General features: G+C 48.1%; 1 protein-coding gene across 1 annotated transcript; it reads left to right on the top strand.

The window, feature by feature from the left end:
- Positions 1-3,887: 3,887 nt before the first annotated feature.
- HEPACAM (hepatic and glial cell adhesion molecule) lies at positions 3,888-19,792 on the top strand. The gene is made up of 7 exons (XM_065936999.1): positions 3,888-4,023; positions 14,427-14,768; positions 15,692-15,973; positions 16,268-16,361; positions 17,499-17,728; positions 17,871-17,941; positions 19,143-19,792. The coding sequence occupies exons 1-7, from the start codon at positions 3,939-3,941 to the stop codon at positions 19,443-19,445; spliced, it is 1,407 nt and encodes a 468-aa protein (XP_065793071.1). The 5' UTR covers positions 3,888-3,938; the 3' UTR covers positions 19,446-19,792.
- Positions 19,793-20,851: the final 1,059 nt, after the last annotated feature.

The raw sequence follows: 20,851 nt of genomic DNA, 5'->3' as shown, positions 1-20,851 counted from the left end.
CCCTGTCCATGGGATCTCCCAGGCAAGAATACTGGACTGGGTTGCCATTTTTTCCTCCAGGTATCTTCCCGACCCAGTGATCAAACCTGTGTCTCTAGCTTAGCCTCTGCTTGGATCCATCGGTCTTTTCAGTTTCCACCCCCAACCCAGCTCCTCTCTGAGAAGGTTTAGGGTGAGCGTAGCTGTGATCTTGGCAAAGCAGCAGTGAGTGGTTTTGGGAAGTGAGATCTTAATTCCTTGCTCAGGAATTGAACCCGGGTAGCCTGGATGAGAACCAGGAATCCTAGCCACCAGACCAGCAAGGGCTACAGTCTAGAAGCTATTTTTTCCTGGATCTTTGCCCCCAGTGAAAAATGTATTTATCACGGAGGCAGGTACAAAGTTTATTATCAGGGACACAGCACACCAACAAGTTGGAGCACTCACAGAGAAGCGGTTTGATTAGTTAAGACAGAAACGAGACAGAGACACACACCCAGAAGAGGAAGGGTGCGGGCATCCCCTCTAGTGAGGAGGAGTGAAGTAAAGGGGTCATTTATATCAGGCAGTCCTTCCAGGTCTTTGTCTTCCTTCAGGCCAATTATAGGGTTTCTTTTTCTACACCTGACCTACCCTGGGACACTCCCCTGGGCGTGCACACTCCCCTCAGCCAAGATGGACCTCCAAGTGAAGGCTTCTGGGAGGAGCAAGGCTCATTACGGCCCGGCATTGTCCTTTGACTTGTGACCCACAAGGAGCCTTTCGGTGCATGTGTAGTGTCTCCCTTGTCCCAAAAGAGGGGGACGCGGAGATCCCTTAATCATTTACTAGAACAGGGTTTTGCCTCTCTTTGTCCTTGCCATGACTATTACCTTGACTATTGCTGTGACTATTACCCTAAGGTGTTTATAAAAGACAAATATTGGCTATTTACCCTGTTTCTTTTGTTGCTTCCATTTTGGAGGGTGAACAGAAGGCTGATTGTAAATACCTTAACTGGAGCCCACCCATCTCTTGTCTCAAGAAATGCTGAAGAACTGTAAGTATCCAGCCTGAAGCCCCCTTCTTTGTGCCCCATGAAATGCAGATAGGAGGCCAGTTGTCAATGTCTAGCCTGGAGCCCATCCGTCTCCTGCAGCAGCTGGTGTGGCCTAGGACTCCTTGTGACATCAGAGGAGACAGTGCCTGAGGACCTGTGTGGCCTTCAGGACTCCCACTGGTCTCTGCTCGAGTCTAGGTTGCGCCCTGGTCTGAGGGGCAGTTGCTGGCCTGGCCTCGCCTTCCCAGTGCAGCCCCTTCCCTCCCTGTTCTGCCTTCTGCTGGTTCTCTCTCTCCAGCACCTCCAGGTCCCCTCAGGAAGCGTGTGGCTATTTGGGGGCACCCGTGTATTCTGTGTGGGGGTAAGGAGCCTGAGGTTCATCCCTGGGGTGGGGGTTGGAGGGAGAACTTATTTCCTGCTTCTGTCTTCTGTCACAGTTCTCTTTCCATCAGGCTGAAAATGGCAGACTTCAGGCTTTCTATTTCCTGAACATCATATCCTTTTGTGCTCAGTTGCTTCGGTCCTGTCCGACTGTTTCCGACCCCGTGGACTGTAGTTTGCCAGGCTCCTCTGTCCATGGGATTCTTCAGGCAAGAATACTGGAGTGAGTTGCCCTGCCTCCCTCCAGGGAACCTTCCCAACCTAGGGATGGAGCCTGCATCTCCTATGTTTCCTGCATCGGCAGGAGAGCTCTTTACCACTGAACCACCTGGGAGCCCCTCATATCCTTTTACCTCAGACAATAAGCCTCCGGGTCTAACCATCACAAGCAAAAGAGGCTATTTCTACACTATAGAAGAACACTATGATCCGGTCCACAGCCTACTCTCCATGATACATCAAAGGAACAGATAAAAGAAATTAAAATATCCTTTAGTTCCTTACCAAGACTGGCTTTCAAGCCTTTCATCTTACTACTGACTCTAAAATGCTATTTTAAATCTCAGAAGCTGAATATTGCCTTTCTCTTTTTCATTGTATTCCTGCTGAAACCCCACTAACTCTACCAGAGGCAGACAAGTGCCATAAGCTGTCTAGGAAGACATCACAATCATGAGAGATGCAAAAGGGAAAAAAAATCTGATTTATGCATTTCAGAATATTTTCTGGAGTTCCTCTGTGACGTTCAAAACCAATGCTGTCCACCTCTTTTGCCCCATCCTTCGGCTCAGATGGACCATGCACTAAATCTTCAGTTCTAGAAACCTGACTTGATACTATGAAATAAATATGAAATAGGTATGAAATAGATAACCAATGAAAACCTACTGTATACCACAAAGAACCCTACTCAGTGCTGTGGTGACCTAAATGGGAAGGAAATCTGAAAAAGAGGAGGTATATGTATACATGTCACTGATTCTCTTTGATGTACAACAGAAACTAACAACATTGTAAGGCAACTATACTCCAATAAAATTTTTAAAAATTAGAAACCTGGCTTAATCAGGCTTTCTCTAGTATGTAAAAAGAATACTTTGAAAGATAACCTCTACACTTACAAGATTAAGACCAGAGTTCCAGTGTTTAGAGACAACTAAGAGGAGGCGTTGTAAACTTTGGTCTCACCAAGATATAAAAGTCCCTAAAAGAATTAAACAAAAGAAGATTTTTCTTTTAAGTTTAAAATAGCACCTCTCCAGGGCTTCTCAGGTGTTGCTGGTGGTAAAGAACCCACCCACCAATGCAGGAGACTCAAGAGATGCAGATTCGGTCCCTGAGTCTGGAAGATCCCCTGGAGGAGGGCATGGCAGCCCACTCCAGTATTCTTGCCTGGAGAATCCCATGGACAGAGGAGCCTGGCGGGCTACAGTCCACAGCGTCGCAGAGTCAGACACGACTGAAGTGACCAAGATGTACACACACACACAAACGCATTCACCTCTCCAACAAAGAATTTTCTAGGCGCTCCACTGGACTAAATCTTCATCAATCCTCTCAACAGTTTGTACAAGGAAGCTACTGCCCCCCCCCCACCCCATTTACAGATGTGAAATTAGAGAATTAACAAGGTTGTATGGCTGTCTGCCCAAATCACACAGTGAGCAAGCAAGCATTCCACTGACCACCCACAGGAAAAGCTGTGGACGTGGTAATGGGGGGGTCAAGGCAGAGCTGGGGTGCTTCTTCATCACACCTCAAGACTTGAAAAAACGGCTGGGCTGTAGCTGGTAGCCGAACTCCAGGCTCTTGGGGGTATTACCATCATCTTTGCTCTGACATGTTCTAGAAGATGGACTGGAGGCTGGGGATTGAGCCGAGTAGCTGCTGGAAAAAGATCCCCAGCATCTACAAGATTCTGTGATCGGAGAGAGAAGCCCAAGCTTGACAGCTATGATAATAATACAATTCAAGCCATTTTCCAATCTTCTTGTTTTGGGGTAGAAGAGGAGTTTTCTGTGTCTTCAGCAGTTTCTGGAATTTCTTATTCCAACCTTTCAGAAAACTCCTCTCCCTGCCTTTTCAGAGTTTGTTGGCGGTGTATCCGTGGCATGTACCCTCCCTCACAGGAATGAGGATCAAGAGGTGGAGACAGGGCTTGCTGGGACACACAAGGTCCAGTTTAGTGTGGATCCCAGTTCCCTCCCTGAGCCCAATTTCTCATCTCCCCCAGGCAGTGGGGTTCAGCTCAGGCAGGTGAAGAACTGCTGGGACCCCTCAGACTGGAAGCTGTGCTGGAGATGGTCTTCCAAGCAGATACCCTCTTCCCAAGCCGGGATGCAGGGTTTTGAAACCAGAAAATGCCAGGTCTGAAAGAGAGGCAAGAACAAGTCCAGCAACACACAGACCTCTGTGTATTCAGAGGGAACTTGGCAGGGTTGTGTCCGGGCAGAGAAACTCCGAGTGGTACAAAGGGACGTGCCCGGAGTGGAGAAATCATGCTAATTGTCTGCACCAGAGCTGGAGAACGCCACCCAAAATGAAGAGAGAAAGGGAAGCCCCGTCCAGGGCCTTCAATGTGCGGCGCCTCGCTCCTTTTGTCTACCTGCTTCTGATCCAGACAGGTAGGAGAACCGGAGGGTAGGACGGGGTCTGCAGGAGGGAGCCGGGGCTTTCAAAGGAGAGGGAGGGGGGAGCTGAGGGCCAGACCGCCTCTGGGGCGGGAGGAGGGGAGCCTGCCCAGCCACCGTGGGAAGCGCCTCAGTGAATTCAGGCGTTCGTGTTGAATGTATTTCTTCATTCTCTGTGCCTCCTGCCTGGCCCCTGCCCCCCAGCCCCCAAAGCCTGCATGACTTGGGAGCTCCCACGGCATTCAGGACGTTAGATGGAGGGCAACGAGCCATTGCTTATGGGACGTCTTGTTGGCGTGGGCCCGTCGGGCATTCTTTATAATTCGCAGTCGGGATTATGGTGGGGCTTGGAGGGGTGGGGAAATCTTGGTTTTGTGCCTCCTCAACCCCCGACCCTGGCTTCTCTGAGTGTAAAACAGCAAGGGAGATGAAAGAAACTTTGGAGATAATGAGTCTCCTGGCTTGGGGCAGTAACGCCAACCTATCCATAACTCAGGCACCACAGACACCTATCTTCTGTACTGCCCCCTACCAACTCCTTGAAGAAATGATCTGATTTTCGATGATCTGATTTTCGATACATGTGCTTATGTGCGCGCGCGCGCACGCACACACACACACACACACACACACACACACACACACACACACACGGTTCTCAGGTGGCTCAGTGGTAAAGAATCTGCCTGCCAATGCAGGAGATGCAAGAGACTCGGGTTCAATCCCTGGATCAGAAAGAGCCCCTGGAGTAGGAAATGGCAACCCACTCCAGTATTCTTGCCTGGAAAATTCCATGGACAGAGGAGACTGGCAGGCTACAGTCCAGGGGGTCACTAAGAGTCAGATATGGCTGAGGGATTGAGTACACACGCATATGCACACACACAAACTATTCCAGAGAGCCTAGGAATTTACAGTTTCATTGGGCAAATAGATGCAGAAACCATTTTAGTAAAATACAGAAACTGCTATGAGTCAGAGAGGCAGAGAGAGGTCACCTACACCATCAGGAAGCTGGTGCTGGTGGTACAGGATACGAGTAGGGAAATATCAGGGGAAGTTACTTGGGAGTGTCTGCACTGAATTTTAAAGGATGAGAAAAACAGGTAGGTGTGGGAGTGAGCATTATAGTTAGGAAAATGGGCCAAGGTCAACAGCTTGAAATGGTATCGCTTGTTAGTAGCAGCCCAGTCAGTCACTCCTTCTGGAGAGGAAAGAGTGAATGGAGTTCGGTGAGATATGTAAACCTTGCTAAGGAAATTGGAAGATAATTTGCAAACAATGGTGACCGACCAGCGTGGCCAGAGATCGCTCACTCTGCGCGGAGGGAGGCGTTGGAGGCAAAACTGGAGGCAAGATGGGAAAGGAAGCCTATATCTGTTATCCATTTGGTGGAACCACAAACTGGATGACTTCAACAACAGATGTGCGTTGTTTCACAGTTCCAGAGGGTAAAATTTCAAGATCAAGGTGGTGGGAAGGCTGTACACCCCCTGAAGGCGCTAGGCAGGGTTCTACTCTAGGCCTCTCTGCTGTCTTTGGGTAGTTCTTTGGCTGTGACAGGTTAACTTTAATCTTCACATGGCATTCTCCCCATGCTTGTGTGTATATTCAACTTCTTCTTTTTATAAGGACACCAGTCATCTTGGATTGGGCTTCCCTGGTCGCTCAGGCAGTAAAGAAGCTGCCTGCAGTGCAGAAGACCCAGATTCAATCCCTGGGTGGGGAAGATCCCTTAGGGAAGGAAATGGCAATGCACTCCAGTATTCTTGCCTGGAAAGTTTCACTGAGAGAGGAGCCTGACGAACTACAGTCCATGGGGTCCCAAAGAGTCAGACACAACTGAGCAATTAACACTTTCACTTTCATCTTAGATTGGGGGCCCGCTCCCTCCAGTATTAGCTTGTTACCTTGACAATGACCCCAATGCCAAGTAAGGTCACATTCTGAGATACTTAGGGCTTCCCAAGTGGCTCAGTGGTAAAGAATCCACTTGCCAATGCAGGAGACTCAAGAGATTGTGGGTTTGATCCCTGAGTCAGGAAGATTCCCTGGAGCAGAAAATGGCAACCCACTCCAGTATTCTTGCCTGAAGAATTCCGTGGACAGAGGAACCTGGCAGGCCACAGTCCACAGGGTCGCAAAGAGTCAGACACATTTGAAGTGATTGAGTACACACACATTGAGATACTTGGGATTAGGACTTCAAGACATAAATTTTAGGGGGCACAATTCAACCCATAACGGTGCTACTGCAATAGTTCAAGAGAGAAACGAACCAGGCTGGAATTAGAATAAAGAGAGAGGGAGGGAAGGATATTGAGATAATATTTTGGAGGGAAAATCAGGACCTAGTGATTGATAGGAAGTTAAAGAATCTAGGGAAAGAGGTAGGGTTTCTGTGTGAAACATTAAATTTTAAAATGGGCAAGATTGGGAGATATAATGATTAGTGTTACTCATGTTGAGGTTGAAATGGCTGTGAGACATTTGTGGGGAAATGTTGAACAACCTAAAACTGGAGGATTGGGAAGAGGTATTCGGAAGCTATCAGCTAAGAGGTGAGATTTAAAACAGTGAGAATAAAGAAATACCACCTTACGGGAGCAAATAAGCTGAAAATGGAACACTGAGGAACCCCAAGACTTTTTTTAAAACCAATGCAAACTTTTTTATTTTTTTACCTTTTTATTTTTTGTTGGAGTACAGCCAGTTAACAATGTTGTGATAGCTTCAGTGGAGGGATTCGGCCATACATATACACGTATCCATTCTCCCACAAACTCCCCTCCCATCCAGGCTACCACATATCACTGAGCAGAGTTTCCTGTGCTATGCAGTAGATCCTTGTTGGTTATTCATTTTGAATATAGCAGTGTGTACATGTTGATCAAACTCCCTAACTATCCCTTCCCCCCAGCAAGCATAAGTTCATTCTCTAAGCCTGTGTGAATCTGAGGAATCCCAAGATTTGCAGAGGAAAGCAGAGAACAAAAGCCCATTGAGGAGGCGTGGAACAATCAGAGATACAGAGGGAGATCTTGAAGACTGTGGTGTCCAGAAAGTGAAGGGAGTCGGGATATTCCCAGAGAGTCGACATCAAATGTATCAAGGAGCCTAGTGTAATAAGGACCTAAAAGAGCCCATCTGATGTAGCCATAAAGAGGTTACCATTAGCCTTAGTGAGAGCAGTGTCAGTGGAAATTACAATGAATGGAGGAAATGAGAGCTGATGGTATGGACACAGGGAACCGGGAATAGGAAATGTACAATGATATGTACAAATCAGAGGTGTCCTTAAGCTCTTTCAGGTCATCACATGGTAAAGAAAAAAATTATGGAAGGATCTTGTCAGTCACTGTGATTAGGCAGAAACAAAAGGAACTTCTGTGAGAGACAGTGTAATTGAGTATTATTTAATAAGGGGCTTCCCTGGTGGTTCAATGGTTAAGACTCCGTGCTTCTGCTGCAGGGGGCACAGGTTCAATCCCAGGTCCAGGAACTAAAATCCCACATGCTGCATGGCCACAAAAAATAAAAATGTATAAGAAAAAATTCTAACTATAAACTATGCTAATAAGATATTAGTTACAAGCTAAGATAGGTAAGAGGTAAGTGTGGGGTCAGGCCATTGTACTGCTGTGGACTCAATAGCAATAAAGGCTAAGATTCTATGAGGAATTTCTGCCATCCTCAGTCTATTAGGAAAATGTCAGCTTCTGTGACAAATAAATTCCAACATTTAAGTTCTCCTGGCATTAACCCTGGAGTAGCTGGTACCATTTCAAGCAAAGCCTGGTATGAACAAAGACTGTTCCATGAGGTTTTCCAGAGACCAAGCTCATGCAGCTCTATCAACTTTCACATGTGTTTCCAATGGTCAGTCTGAGATTTATCTCTATTTCTTTTAGGTAGAGGATTAAGGGGAAAACAAAAGAAGAAGTACACCAGCCTATAAGTGGAACCTACCACTTTTACTAGTACTATTGGGTAGAAATCAGTAGTGACACAGCCACAGTTAACTGCAAGGGAGGCTGGGAGACATAGCTTTAAGGCTGGCACTAAAAGGGTGGCCTGGATCATATGACTCTGGCTCCCAGAGATCTGCCTTAATCCCTTGCCATCAAGGAAATCAACCCTGAATATTCATAGGAAGGACTGATGCTGAAGTTGAAACTCCAATACTCTGACCGCCTGATGCAAAGAGCCAACTCATTGGAAAAGACCCTGATGCTCGGAAAGATTGAGAGCAGGAGGAGAAGGCGGGCAACAGAGGATGGGATGGTTGGACGGCATCACCGACTCAGTGGACGTGAGTTTGAGCAAGCTCTAGGAGTTGGTGATGGACAGGGAAGCCTGGCCTGCTGCAGACCATGGGGTCGCAGAGAGTCAGACATGACTGAGCGACTGAACAGCAACAATACTTCCTTACGGCAGCAACCACCGTACTTGCCTGAGGCAAGTAGACTTAGTCCTTAGTGCTCTGAACCTCAGATGAACTAAGGAGGCTTCCCTAAATTCATCACAGCCCTATTCCTGGGACATTCAAACACAGCTTTTCTAGAGGCTAGAATACTAATCACAATCATAAACACAACATGCCATACATCTAGATAATCTGATTTGCAAGCTGTTACTCTCTGGGATCCTAGAGCCAGTCCCTCCTCTAGGCTCTCATTAGGAAGAAGTTCCTTGCCTAGGTTCCACTCTCTGAGTTATAAGATCACCTTCCATATTGTAGGTACTGTATTTTTTTTTATTGTAATTGAGAATTAAATACAGGAACATGCAATTTTACATAAGGATACAGTTTTATGAAACTTTAAAAGTGAATAAATCCATTTAATTAGCCTCCAAGGTCATGGAAAAGAACATTTCAGCACTTGAGAAGCACCTCCTTACTATATCGTTACTATTGCCTTCCCCCCAGTGTCACAGTGGTGTACTAATTTCTAATACAGATTAATTTTGTGTGTCTTTGAACTTCATAAAAGTGGAGTTATATCTATGCACTCTTTTAAGTCTGGTTTCTTTCACTGAACACCAAATGTGTAAGATTCATGAATGTTGTTGTTGAAATTGTAACTTGTTTGATCTCAGTGCTATATAGTATTCCATCATAAAAATATACCAAGATTTGTTTACCTATTCATTTTTGATAGACACTTGGTTGTTAACAGTTTGGGCCTTTATGAACAGAATTGTTAAAAACATTCCAGTAGATGTCTTTTGGTGAACAGATATACCCAGGAGTAGAATTTGCCGAGTTATGTGTGTGCAGTTAGGCTTAGTAGACATAGCCAGAGTTTTCAGAAGTGGTTGTATCAAGCTACATTCCCACCAGCCCTGACTGAGAGTTCAGTTGTTCTTTCCATATATTCACCAATAACTGAATCTTCTATTTTTCATTTTAGCGATCCTAGTATGAGGTGGCATTAAATTATGGTTTAAAATTGCAAATCTATGGTGATGAATGCAGTTGTGTCTTTTTCATATACTTATTAGCTATTTGAAAATCCTTTCAATGTAAATCCATGGCTGATTCATGTCAATGTATGGCAAAAACCACTACAATATTGTAAAGTAATTAGCCTCCAACTAATAAAAATAAATGAAAAAAGAAAAAGAAAATCTTTTTATGTGAAATACCTGATCCAAATTTTTTGCCCATTTTCTATTGAGTTTCCTGGATTTTTTTAAAAGTGGTAATTTGTAGGAGTTTAAAATATATATGTTGGATACGAGTCATTTATAGGATATATGTATTACAACTGTCTCCCTCTGTGTGTGTGTGTGTGTGTGTGTGTGTGTGTGTGCTAAATCGCTTCAGTTGTGTCGAATCTGTCCAACCCTATGGACTGTAGCCCGCCAGTCTCCTCTGTCCATGGGATTCTCCAAGCAAGAACACTGAATTGGGTTGCTATGCCCTCCTCCAGGGGATCTTCCCGACCCAGGGATCAAACCCATATCTCTTTTGTCTCCTGCATTGGCAGGCAGAGTCTTTTTTTTTTTAATTTTATTTATTTCTGGTTGCACTGGATCTTTGTTGCTGTGCAAGGGCTTTCTCTAGTTGTGGTGCTCAGGCTTCTCACTGTTGTGGCTTCTCTTGTTGCAGAGCTCAGGCTCTGAAGTGCGGGCTCAGTCGTTGTGGCACCCAGTTTTAGTTGCTCCGAGGCATGTGAAATCTTCCCGGACCAGGAATCGAACCTGTGTCCCCTGCGTTGGCAGGCAGGTTCTTTTCCACTGTGCTACCAGGGAAGTCTGGCAGGCAGATTCTCTACAGTTAGTGCCACCTGGAAAGGCCATCTCCCACTGTACCATTTGCCTTTCACTCTCTTAATGGTGTCTCTTGATGAACAGGAGCTCTTAATTTTATTGTCCACTGTATCATTTTCATCTTTTACAGGTACCACCTTTGTGTCCTGTCGGAAAATCTTTGTCTGTCCTCAAGTCACAAAGATATTCTATGTTTTCTTTTTAAAACATTGTTTTACCTTTCACATTTAGATCTACAATCTACCTAGAATTGGTATTTGTGTGAGATGTGAGGTAAGGACCAAAATTCATTTTTATTCCAACGTGGCCCAGCACTATTAAAAAAAAAAAATCCTTTCTGCCCTTCACTGCATGTCACCAGTGGTTCAGTGGTTAGGACTCCAGGTTTCCACTGCAGGTATCATGGATTCAGTCTCTGGTTGGGGAACTAAGATCCCACAACCCTCACAGCAAAAATAAAAAGTCAAGCTATCATGTTTAAGTCTGTTTTTGGACTCTCCACTCTGTTCTGTTGATATACTTGTCTATTGTTGTGCCAAGGGTAGATCTCTTGGGATTTTTGTCAGTATTATAATAAATTTATAAGCCAGCTTTGGAGAATTGACAGCTTAACATTAATGATTACTCCTATCCGAAACACGGTGTATCTCTGTGTGCTGTCTTTACATTTATTAGCTAGGAACATGTTACCGAGCACTGGCTTTCTTTACAGGGTAGGAAAAAAGCTACCCTTCTCTTCCTGGATCCCAAGGGCCCTCTTCACAATTTCTGTATCCTGATTTTCCCTTATATTCCTGAGTGATTGACACTTAAAATGAGTTCACACTTTTGTAGGCCTCAGCGTAGTAACAAGAGAAAACTCTAACACAGTCACCCCAACAGTGAAGCTCCTCTGCAAGAGGGGCAGAGAAGGGGGGTTGTTTTCTCAGAGCATTGAATATTCATTATTATTAATTCATTCAGAATAATAAAAATGAAAAGCGGAAAGTAGTATTTTTTGCTTTTAGAAAACAGTGATGTATGGGACTTCCCCCAGCAGTCCAGTGGTTAAGACTCTGCCTTCCGAGGCAGGGGATGTGGATTCACTTCCTGGCTGGGGAACGAAGGCCCCTCGTGCTGTGGAGTGCGGCCAACAAGAAAATAAAACCATGCTGTGTGCTGCCTTTGGGTTATTGTATGCAGTTCTGGTCACCACACCTCAAAAAAGAAATAATAGAATTGGAGAAAGCCCAAATAAGGGTATTTATACTAGCCCAAGGGAAGGAGGGACTTCCTATAGAGACAGATCCAAACAAAAGAAAAAGCCCTTCAGTTAAAAAGGGACATAACTGCAGTCTGGGGTATCATAGAGTGTGGATTAGGTGTAACATGTTTCACAGTATCTCATGAATGCTTTTGAGATGGTTAGATAGCATCACTGACTCCATTAGACACTAATCTGGGTAAACTCTGGGAGATGGTGAAGGACAGGGAAGCCTGGCTTGCAGCAGTCCATGGGGTCACAAAGAGCCGGACACACCTTGGCGACTGAACAACATTTGGCTGCGCCGGGTCTTAGTTGCAGCAGTGAAATCTCTAGTTGCCACATGCAAACTCTTAGCTGTGACATGTGAACTCTTAGTTGTGGCACATGGGATCTAGTTCCCTGCGCTGTCCTGTGTTTAGTCGCTCAGTCGTGTCCGATTCTTTGCAACACCATGGACTGTAGCCCACTAGGCTCCTCTGTCCATGGGGATTCTCCAGGCAAGAATACTGGAGCGGGTTACCATGCCCTCCTCCAGGGCATCTTCCCGACCCAGGGATCAAACCCGGGCCCCCTGTATTGGGAGAGAGGAGTCTTAGCCACTGGACCACCAGGGAAACCCCTCTCACTGATATGTTTAAAAGGTAAATTTAAGGCAAATAATGGTAATAGAAAATCTTTGCCCACCACAAAGGGCATATAAAAATGAACAGATGATGGTTTAAGGAAGTGTCTATTAAGGGTCCCCAAGGCTATTGGCAGGTACATTCTTATAGTTAAAGCTTGACATTCTTTGATGTCACAGCAGATTTAAATCCTAGTTGACGAGGGCCACCTCCCTGGTCCAGTGTGGCTGTTTGAGTTGGCAGGGACGTCTTGCAGCGAGGTCAATTTCCTTCTGTTCAGCCTCCAGCGGGAACGGAGACTTTTCTACCTAACGATGCTTCCGAGACTTGAGGACGATGATTAAGTTAATCGTTTCTCAAGGTTGAAGAATTTTAGTTCCTTTTATTTGCACCATTAGCCATTTCCTCGCTTCTATGTCCTTCCTTGGCACCTGTCCTAGTTCTCTATGTCCCTTGAAAGTTGTGGGGCCCTGACCTTAAAACCAACTCCAATTTTGGCTAGATTTTGGGAAACAGTGTTTGCTCAGCAAAAATGCTCTTTGTCAGCTTCTGGGAGAGACTGCTCCCTCCACTTCTGAACATGCCTACATACACCCCTATGACTCAAGGGCGATATTCGTTTGCAGACACGTGGAAGGCACCCACCAAGAGGAGGGGGAGGCCGAGGGTGATCCATATGCAGTAACTTCTCCAAAGGTTTTATCCAGAAGAATCATGTTTATTTTTGTTTTTTAAATATTTGTTTATTTGACTGTGCCAGGTCTTAGTTGGCAGGCAGGATCTAGTTCCTCAACCAGGGATTGAATCCAGGCCCCCCTGCGTTGGGAATGGGAGATTTTAGCCACTGGATCACCAGAGAAAGTCCCCAGAAGGATCAAATTTACACTGGTAGAAAGAGGGACTTCCTTGGCAGTCCAGGGTTGGGACTCCGTGCTTCCACTGCAGGGGACCCTGGTTCAATCCCTGGTCAGGGAACTAAGATCCCACATATTGCCTGATGCAGCAAAAATAAATAAACAAATTGGTAAAAGAGTAAACTTGAAGGGGAAAAGGCATCCCCACAGCACTACTAGGACCTTATATGGGACGAGACAGAGTAGAAGAGAGAGCAGGAGAAACTCAAGGGAGGGTCCGAGAAGACAGAAGTAGGGAGGGGAATCCATTCCACTTTTCCTTGGGGCTGGGACTGTCATAGCCCAGCCTCCTGGAAGGAAGATATAAGAACCTAGGAGCTTGAGGTTGCTAAATCCCAGGGTGGCTCTGCATACATCACCCTCATGTGATGACCCCACTGCTTCAGACTGGGTCCTGAGAAGCGGGGTAGATGTACCCATTCTGGCCCTTAATGAAGCTCACTGATTTTTTCCAGAGCCACTTCGAGTCACCTACACCAAACCCTATTTGCCTGTTCAGGGAAGTTTGAAAGCTTGTGTTTCTAAATCAAACCAAGCCTGGGACCTAGCACCTGCTAGGCAGGAAATCCCATCTAAATAATCCCAGAAACCAAGAGCTGGAGAAATCTGAAGGATCATGAGGTCAATCAGATTTCAGTCTGGCACACAGAGCCATAGAGATTCCCCAGCAACACACCAAGATCCCGGGAAGGACAGGACTCAGGTCCTCACCACCTCTTTGACTAAATCAAGTGAGCTAGAACTAAATTTCATTTCTTTTCAATTTATATAGGGTTTTGTGGGAACAAAAATACCTTTAATAGGAAAATTTAAAAATACTTGGTTTTGTCCATTCTAACTCCCCGTCCCCCATGACAAGTATATAATATTCATGAATACGATGGCTTTCATCATTGCAGTAGTGTCTTCCTCGCCTAAGGTTTTATGATTATAACATTCTTGACACATGATGACAGAATGTCAGGATTGCAATGTCAGGTTGCAGATTATCTGGCCCTACTACCTCATTATTCAAAGGAGAAAATGAAAGCACAGGGAGGGGAATGAACATTCAATTGGACTTTCCTTGATTACTTCTAAAGATGGGGAGCTCACTAACTAACAAAGTACTTGTTCCCAAAATGGGTTGGATATGTTTATTAAATTAAATTTGCTTCGATCTGCACAACTCACCTTTTCATTTCACTGCCTTTTGGCTTGGAAAAAAGGAAGAACTGTTAGGAAGAGAAGAGTCCAGAGTGGTGGTGAGGCATGGAGAGATCAGAGGACTCAGAGATGAGAAGAGGGTAAGGAGCCAAGGCCTGACATTGTCCTCTCGCTGTGGGCTTCTGTTCACAGAGCCCCTGGTAGGGGTGAACATCACCAGCCCAGTGCGCCTGATCCATGGCACGGTGGGGAAGGCCGCCCTGCTCTCCGTGCAGTATAGCAGCACCAGCAGCGACAAGCCCGTGGTTAAGTGGCAGCTGAAACGGGACAAGCCAGTGACGGTGGTTCAGTCCATCGGCACAGAGGTCATTGGCACCCTGCGGCCTGACTATCGAGACCGCATCCGCCTCTTCGAGAACGGCTCCCTGCTTCTCAGCGACCTGCAGCTGGCCGATGAGGGCACCTATGAGGTCGAGATCTCCATCACGGATGACACTTTCACTGGCGAGAAGACCATCAACCTCACTGTAGATGGTAAAGTCTCGGGCAGGGAAGGAGCGAGTGCCAGCAGCTGGAGTGGGGGCTAGGGTCCACCCGGTACCCTAGCTAGACCCCAGGAAAACCCACACAAGAGCCAGTGGGGAGCAGAGAGTGAGCCAACTGGACCTTAGAGACTGGCAGATAGACCACAGCTAACAGGTATAGGGTGCTTACTGTGAGCCAGAAATGATTGTAAGTTTTTGCCTATATTGACTCATTTAATGCTTATAATAATGTAGGGATAGTTAATGTCATTGGCCCTGTTTCAAGAGATGAGAAAACTGAGGAACAAGGAGGTTGAATTTGACCAAGTCCAGGCAACTAGTAAGTGATAGAGTCAATATCTGAACCTATTTGGGGCTTCCCTTGTGTCTCAGCAGTAAAGAATCCACCTGCAATGCAGGAGACTCAGGAGACCTGGGTTCAATCCCTGGGTCAGGAAGATCCCCTGGAGAAGGAAATGGCAGCCCACTCCAGTACTCTTGCCTAGAGAATCCCATGGACAGAGGAGCCTGGCAGGCTACAGTCCATGGGGTCTCAAGGAGTTGGACACAACGTCGTGACTTCGAACGCACAGACCTAAACTTAGCCCAGTGAAAATATTTTCCAGGCTGGTCAGCTTAAGACATCTCGGAAAGGTATTTGAGCAGAAAGAAAGGGAAGATCCAGAAGGGCAGGGACCATTGCTGTCTTGTTCTGCATTGTATCCCCTGTGCTCAATTAGGTGCTCAATAAATAGTGGGTAAATAAATGAATAAATGGATGGATGGATGGATGGATGGATGGGTGGGTGGTGGTAAAGCGCTATACTGAGACCTCTGAAGACCACAGATCGAGCTGGAAGGTGGGCAGTTAAGAAGGGGAAGGGAGATGCTTTTTGGCTACTGGCTCACAGGCTCCCCCATCCCCGGGCTCAGTGCCCATTTCAAGGCCGCAGGTGTTAGTAGCATCAACCACGGTGCTGGAGCTCAGCGAGGCCTTCACCCTGAACTGCTCGCACGAGAACGGCACCAAACCCAGCTACACCTGGCTGAAGGATGGCAAGCCCCTCCTCAACGACTCTCGGATGCTCCTGTCCCCAGACCAAAAGGTGCTCACCATCACGCGCGTGCTCATGGAGGACGACGACCTGTACAGCTGCGTGGTGGAGAACCCCATCAGCCAGGGCCGCAGCCCGCCCGTCAAGATCACCGTGTACCGTGAGTCTCCCACTGCCCACCCTGGGGACCCACCACCCTGAGAGGCAGGTGTCCATGAGAGGCTGAGGACATCCCAGACAGAGTGCCACCGGGGTGGGAGAGAGGCGGAGGTGGGCCAGGTCTCCCTGGAGGACAGCATCGGTGGGAAGTGAGCTCTGGAGAAAGTCCACCACTGGCCAGCCCTGCTGCCTGGGGCTCCTTTTCTCTTCCTTCGGCCCCAGGAAGCTCTCTCCTCCCCACACCCACTGCTTACCCTGAAACTTCTCCCACCTCTCTGCTTCCCTCTCTCTCTAGGAAGAAGCTCCCTCTACATCATCTTGTCCACAGGAGGCATCTTCCTCCTTGTGACCTTGGTGACTGTCTGCGCCTGCTGGAAACCCTCCAAAAAGTCTGGGTAACTCTCCAAGTTCCCCTCCCTGAGTATCCGAATCCTTCCACCCACTCCAGCCCCGAGTTCTGTTCTTTCCTTAGTCTCTCTCTCTCTCTCTCTCTCTCTCTCTTTTAAAATGACTTGTTTATTTGTATTTCTTTTTGGCTGTGCTGGGTCTTCATTGCTGCACATGGGCTTTCCCTAGTTGCAGTGAGTGGGGGGATACTCTGTAGTTTCAGTGGGTGGGCTTCTCTTTGTGGTGGCTTCTCTTGTTGCAGAGCATGGGCTCTAGGGGGCAGGGGCTTCGGTAGTTGCAGCCATGGACTCAGTAGTTGTGGCACATGGGCTCAGTTGCCCCGTGGCATGTGGGATCTTCCCAGACCAGAGTTCGAAATCGTGTCCCCAGCATTGCAAGGCAGATTCTTAACCATTCACTGGACCACCACTAAGCTCCTCTTGGTCTCTTTATTTATTTAAAAAAAAAAAACAACGAACTATTTTTTTTTAATGTGGACCATTTTTAAAGTCTTTATTGAACTTGTTACAATATTGCTTCTGTTTTATGTTTTGGTTTTTTGGCTGTAAGGCATGTGGAATCTTAGCTCTCCGACCAGGGACTGAACCTACACCCTCTGCATTGGAAGGCAAAGTCTTAACCACCGGACCACCAAGGAAGTCCCCTCTTCTTAGTCTCTTTAAATGCCTTTCCTCCCAGGGCCCAACGCTCTTCCCAGGAGGTCCATCTTACCATTGCATGCATTGTATATGGAATTACATCCTGTGCTCACAACCCCAACAATCCCAGCATTGATAATAACGATTTCACTTGCACATCACCTTCTGTGAACCAAGCACTGTATTTGTGGTTAGCACACTACCTTTCAGTGTGATTATCTTACAGTGTGATTCTCTGCAGTTTACAGATACTGACTCAGGACTCAGATGAGTTAAGTGACTTGCCCACGGTCACAATGCCAGGGCCAGACTCAGGCTGCAAACCTAGATGGGATATACCCTATCCCACCACACTCAGCCCATCTTCCTATTACACGGCCTCATTGATGGCCATCAGATACTGCCCCACTGTGTCCCCATGCCCAGAACTTCTGCTCACACTCAACAGCTGTGTTCACCAGATGCTGGGTTGATTTGCAGGAAGAAGAGGAAGCTGGAGAAGCAAAACTCCATGGAGTATATGGATCAGAGTGATGACCGCCTGAAACCAGAAGGTGAGCTCCCAGCCGCCCACTCACCCGTCCCATCGTCACTCAGAGCAGTGGGCTGCTGGGAAAAGGCAGATCTGGGCGACAAGGAAGCCAGCTCTGCAGGGCCCCTTCCTCCACCAACCGCACGAAGACTGCAGAGCAGGGAGAGGAGCACCCGAGGTAGGACCCCGGGGGTGACGGATCCTTTGGTGGAGGTTGTGGCGGGACCCCAACTGGCCACTGGGAAGCAAAGAGCGTAGGTGCTGGCTGGTGGAAAGGGTTCTGGACCTGCACCAGCCTCCCCCTTCTTTGCCCTGTGCAGCAGACACCCTCCCACGAAGCGGAGAGCAGGAAAGGAAGAACCCCATGGCACTCTACATCCTGAAAGATAAGGTGAGTAGCTCCGGGCTGAGTGCCCCACACACACCCCATCAGCCCCTGCCACATTCTGGTGGTACTAGAGCCCCGCTATGCTGACGTCCCTTTCTAGGACTCCGAATAACCCTGAGAAGTATTTCTGTCATCCACACTTGAGAGATGAGGAAAATAGGGTAAAAATAATTTTACCCTATTTTATTATTTTTTATAATAAAATACGGTAAAATGACTTGTCCAGAATCAAACAAGTAAATTGGTGTTAGTGTGTGTCTGTGTGTTAGTCGCTTAGTTGTGTCCAGTTCTTTGCAACCCCATGGACTGTAGCCTTCCAGGCTCCTCCGTCCATGAAATTCTCCAGGCAAGAATACCAGAATGGGTTGCCATTTCCTTCTCCAACTGGTGGCAGTACTAGCCTTCAAACCCAGATCTCTGGACATGGGGCTTCGGGTGATTTCCCAACTATTCCACAATCAACTCTGTCCCATGCTAGACTAAGGCAGGTGGAAAGCGGAGAATACGTGGTCAAAGCACTCAGTTTAACGCATTTCAACATTTAATGAGCACCTATTATGTGCCAGGGACCATGCTAAGTGTCCTTCAGTTCAGTTCAGTCGCTCAGTCGTATCCGACTCTTTATGACCCCATGGACTGCAGCACGCCAGGCTTCCCTGGCCATCACCAACTCCTGGCGCTTGCTCAAACTCATGTCCATTGAGTCGATGATGCTATCCAACCATCTCATCCTCTGGCATCCCCTTCTCTTCCTGCCCTCAATCTTTCCCAGCATCAGGGTCTTTTCCAATGAGTCATCTCTTCCCATCAGGTGGCCAAAGTATTGGAGTTTCAGCTTCAGCATCAGTCCTTCCAATGAATATTCAGGACTGATTTCCTTTAGGATGGACTGGTTGGCTCTCCTTGCAGTCCAAGTGACTCTCAAGAGTCTTCTCCAACACCACAGTCCAAAAGCATCAATTCTTCAGCGCTCAGCTTTCTTTATAGTCCAACTCTCGCATCCATACATGACCACTGGAAAAACCACAGCTTTGTGTCCTATGTTACAAGAGAAACCAGACCTAGGTCTGCACCTTCCAGGAGATCAGAGTGTGAAGGGGACTGTGTCTCTTTCACCTCGGTATTCCCCGGGCCCTGGAACACCGGGCGTGCTCCCAGCCCTGGCCAGCTGTCCGCTGACCCCTCCTGGCAATTGTCTTTGCAGGACTCGCCGGAGCCGGAGGAGAACCCCGCCCAGGAGCCTCGGAGCGCGACGGAGCCCGGCCCACCCGGCTACTCCGTGTCCCCGGCCGTGCCTGGGCGGTCCCCGGGGCTACCCATCCGCTCCGCCCGCCGCTACCCGCGCTCCCCGGCGCGCTCCCCCGCCACCGGCCGGACGCACTCGTCCCCTCCCCGGGCCCCCGGATCGCCTGGCCGCTCGCGCAGCGCCTCGCGCACACTGCGGACTGCCGGCGTGCACCTGATCCGCGAGCAAGACGAGACGGGGCCGGTGGAGATCAGCGCTTGAGCCTCCTGGGGTCCCCGGAGGCGCCCGCACACCGAGGCCCATGTCCAGGGGAGGGCGGGGCAGCGGGGCTGCGGCCCGCGAGGGGCGAGGGATTAGGCGAGGTCCCGCGGGGCAAGAGGATGGGGCGCGGGGACCACTGTGAGCCTGCGGAGTCCGGGGACTAGGCGGGAATGGCGGAGGGTGGACCAGATTGTGAAATCGGGGTGCGTTTGCTCCCCAATCACTGGCTGTGTTCTCAGTGGGTGTGGGTTGTGCCCTCTTAGGACCATATAGATTATTAAATTTACGGCCCAGTCCCCGGAGAGGCTTATGGAAACTAACATCAGTAACCTAACCCCGATGACTATCCTGTGTCCTTCCTAGGGCGCATGTATGCATCCCACCCACCCTCTGCCCTTGCTATCCAGGAATGAACTCCTGGTTCCTGGGGAACTTCCTCGGCAAGTCCAGATTAGAGAGGCCACTTGCCTCAAAGGTACAACTGTCCTCAACTACGGAGGAGTCCAGAAAATCACTGTGAAGACAGGGCCTTGGGGCACCCTTCTCAGGCATCTGGGACCTGGGTACCTACCAGTTGGCCAGGGAGGAGCTCAAGGGCATTTCTTTGCCACCCCTCCACCCCCCTACAACCCGGGTCTAGCCAGAGCAAAGGATTCAAGCCTCCCAAGCGTGGCCTCCTCCAAAGCCTCCCTCAGCATCGTGCCCAGCATTCTTTTCATCTCTGGTCCGTAGAGAAGGGGCTCCTCACTCATTCCCAGACCGAGAAAGCTAAATCAAGTGAGGATCTGTCTTTTAACACCTCCTATCTACTGCTTCTCCCTGGCTTTGCACAAAATAAGCCTTTCAAACAATCATTGTCCCCGGGAAAGGTTGTTGAGCTTCCCGTAGGTTTAAGAGGATGAAGTTCGACTCTCCCCAGAAATGGTGGAAGGAGGAAGTAACTCATTGCTCTCCCCACCCACCACTGCGTCTTAGAGACCTGATGAAGCCCTTGGTCTCCGGCCTCTCACCTGCCCTGCTCCCAGGTATGCAGGGCCCAGGAGACGGGCCAGGGCAGGTTCTCTAATTACACAAGCCTGCAGAATACGGAGAGGTTGGTCCACTGTGCAGTTAGGCCATGCCCGTGCCAACCACCACTTCTTGCACAGTTTGGAGGAAAGACAGTCATCTGCCTTGTGAAGAGAGAGGGCGATTAAAATGATGCAAGAGAAGAAGGCCCTCTGTGTGTGCTGACCTCTCTTCCCTGATGCCTCTAGTGCATCTCTGGTCCCTCCTCAGCTTCCTGAGCTCCAGCTCGGATCCTGCACCATCCCACAGAGGAGCTCCCGATTCCCAATTCCCCACCACTCCACGTGGGACAAGTTTTGTCCCAGCCCAAAGGCAGCAGCATTTCCAGTTGATTCCCC

The sequence above is a fragment of the Muntiacus reevesi genome, chromosome 5, assembly GCF_963930625.1.
Source record: "Muntiacus reevesi chromosome 5, mMunRee1.1, whole genome shotgun sequence".
Classification (NCBI taxonomy): Eukaryota; Metazoa; Chordata; class Mammalia; order Artiodactyla; family Cervidae; genus Muntiacus; species Muntiacus reevesi.
Note: the sequence above shows the minus strand (reverse complement) of the source record. Positions and strands in the feature narration are given on the sequence as shown.

Coding starts and splice junctions, on each gene's coding strand:
- HEPACAM (XM_065936999.1), top strand. CDS start 3,939: ATGAAGAGAGAAAGGGAAGCCCCGTCCAGGGCCTTCAATGTGCGGCGC. Junction 17,729..17,870: donor CAGGGAGAGGAGCACCCGAG/GTAGGACCCCGG, acceptor TGCCCTGTGCAG/CAGACACCCTCCCACGAAGC. Junction 17,942..19,142: donor TCTACATCCTGAAAGATAAG/GTGAGTAGCTCC, acceptor TTGTCTTTGCAG/GACTCGCCGGAGCCGGAGGA.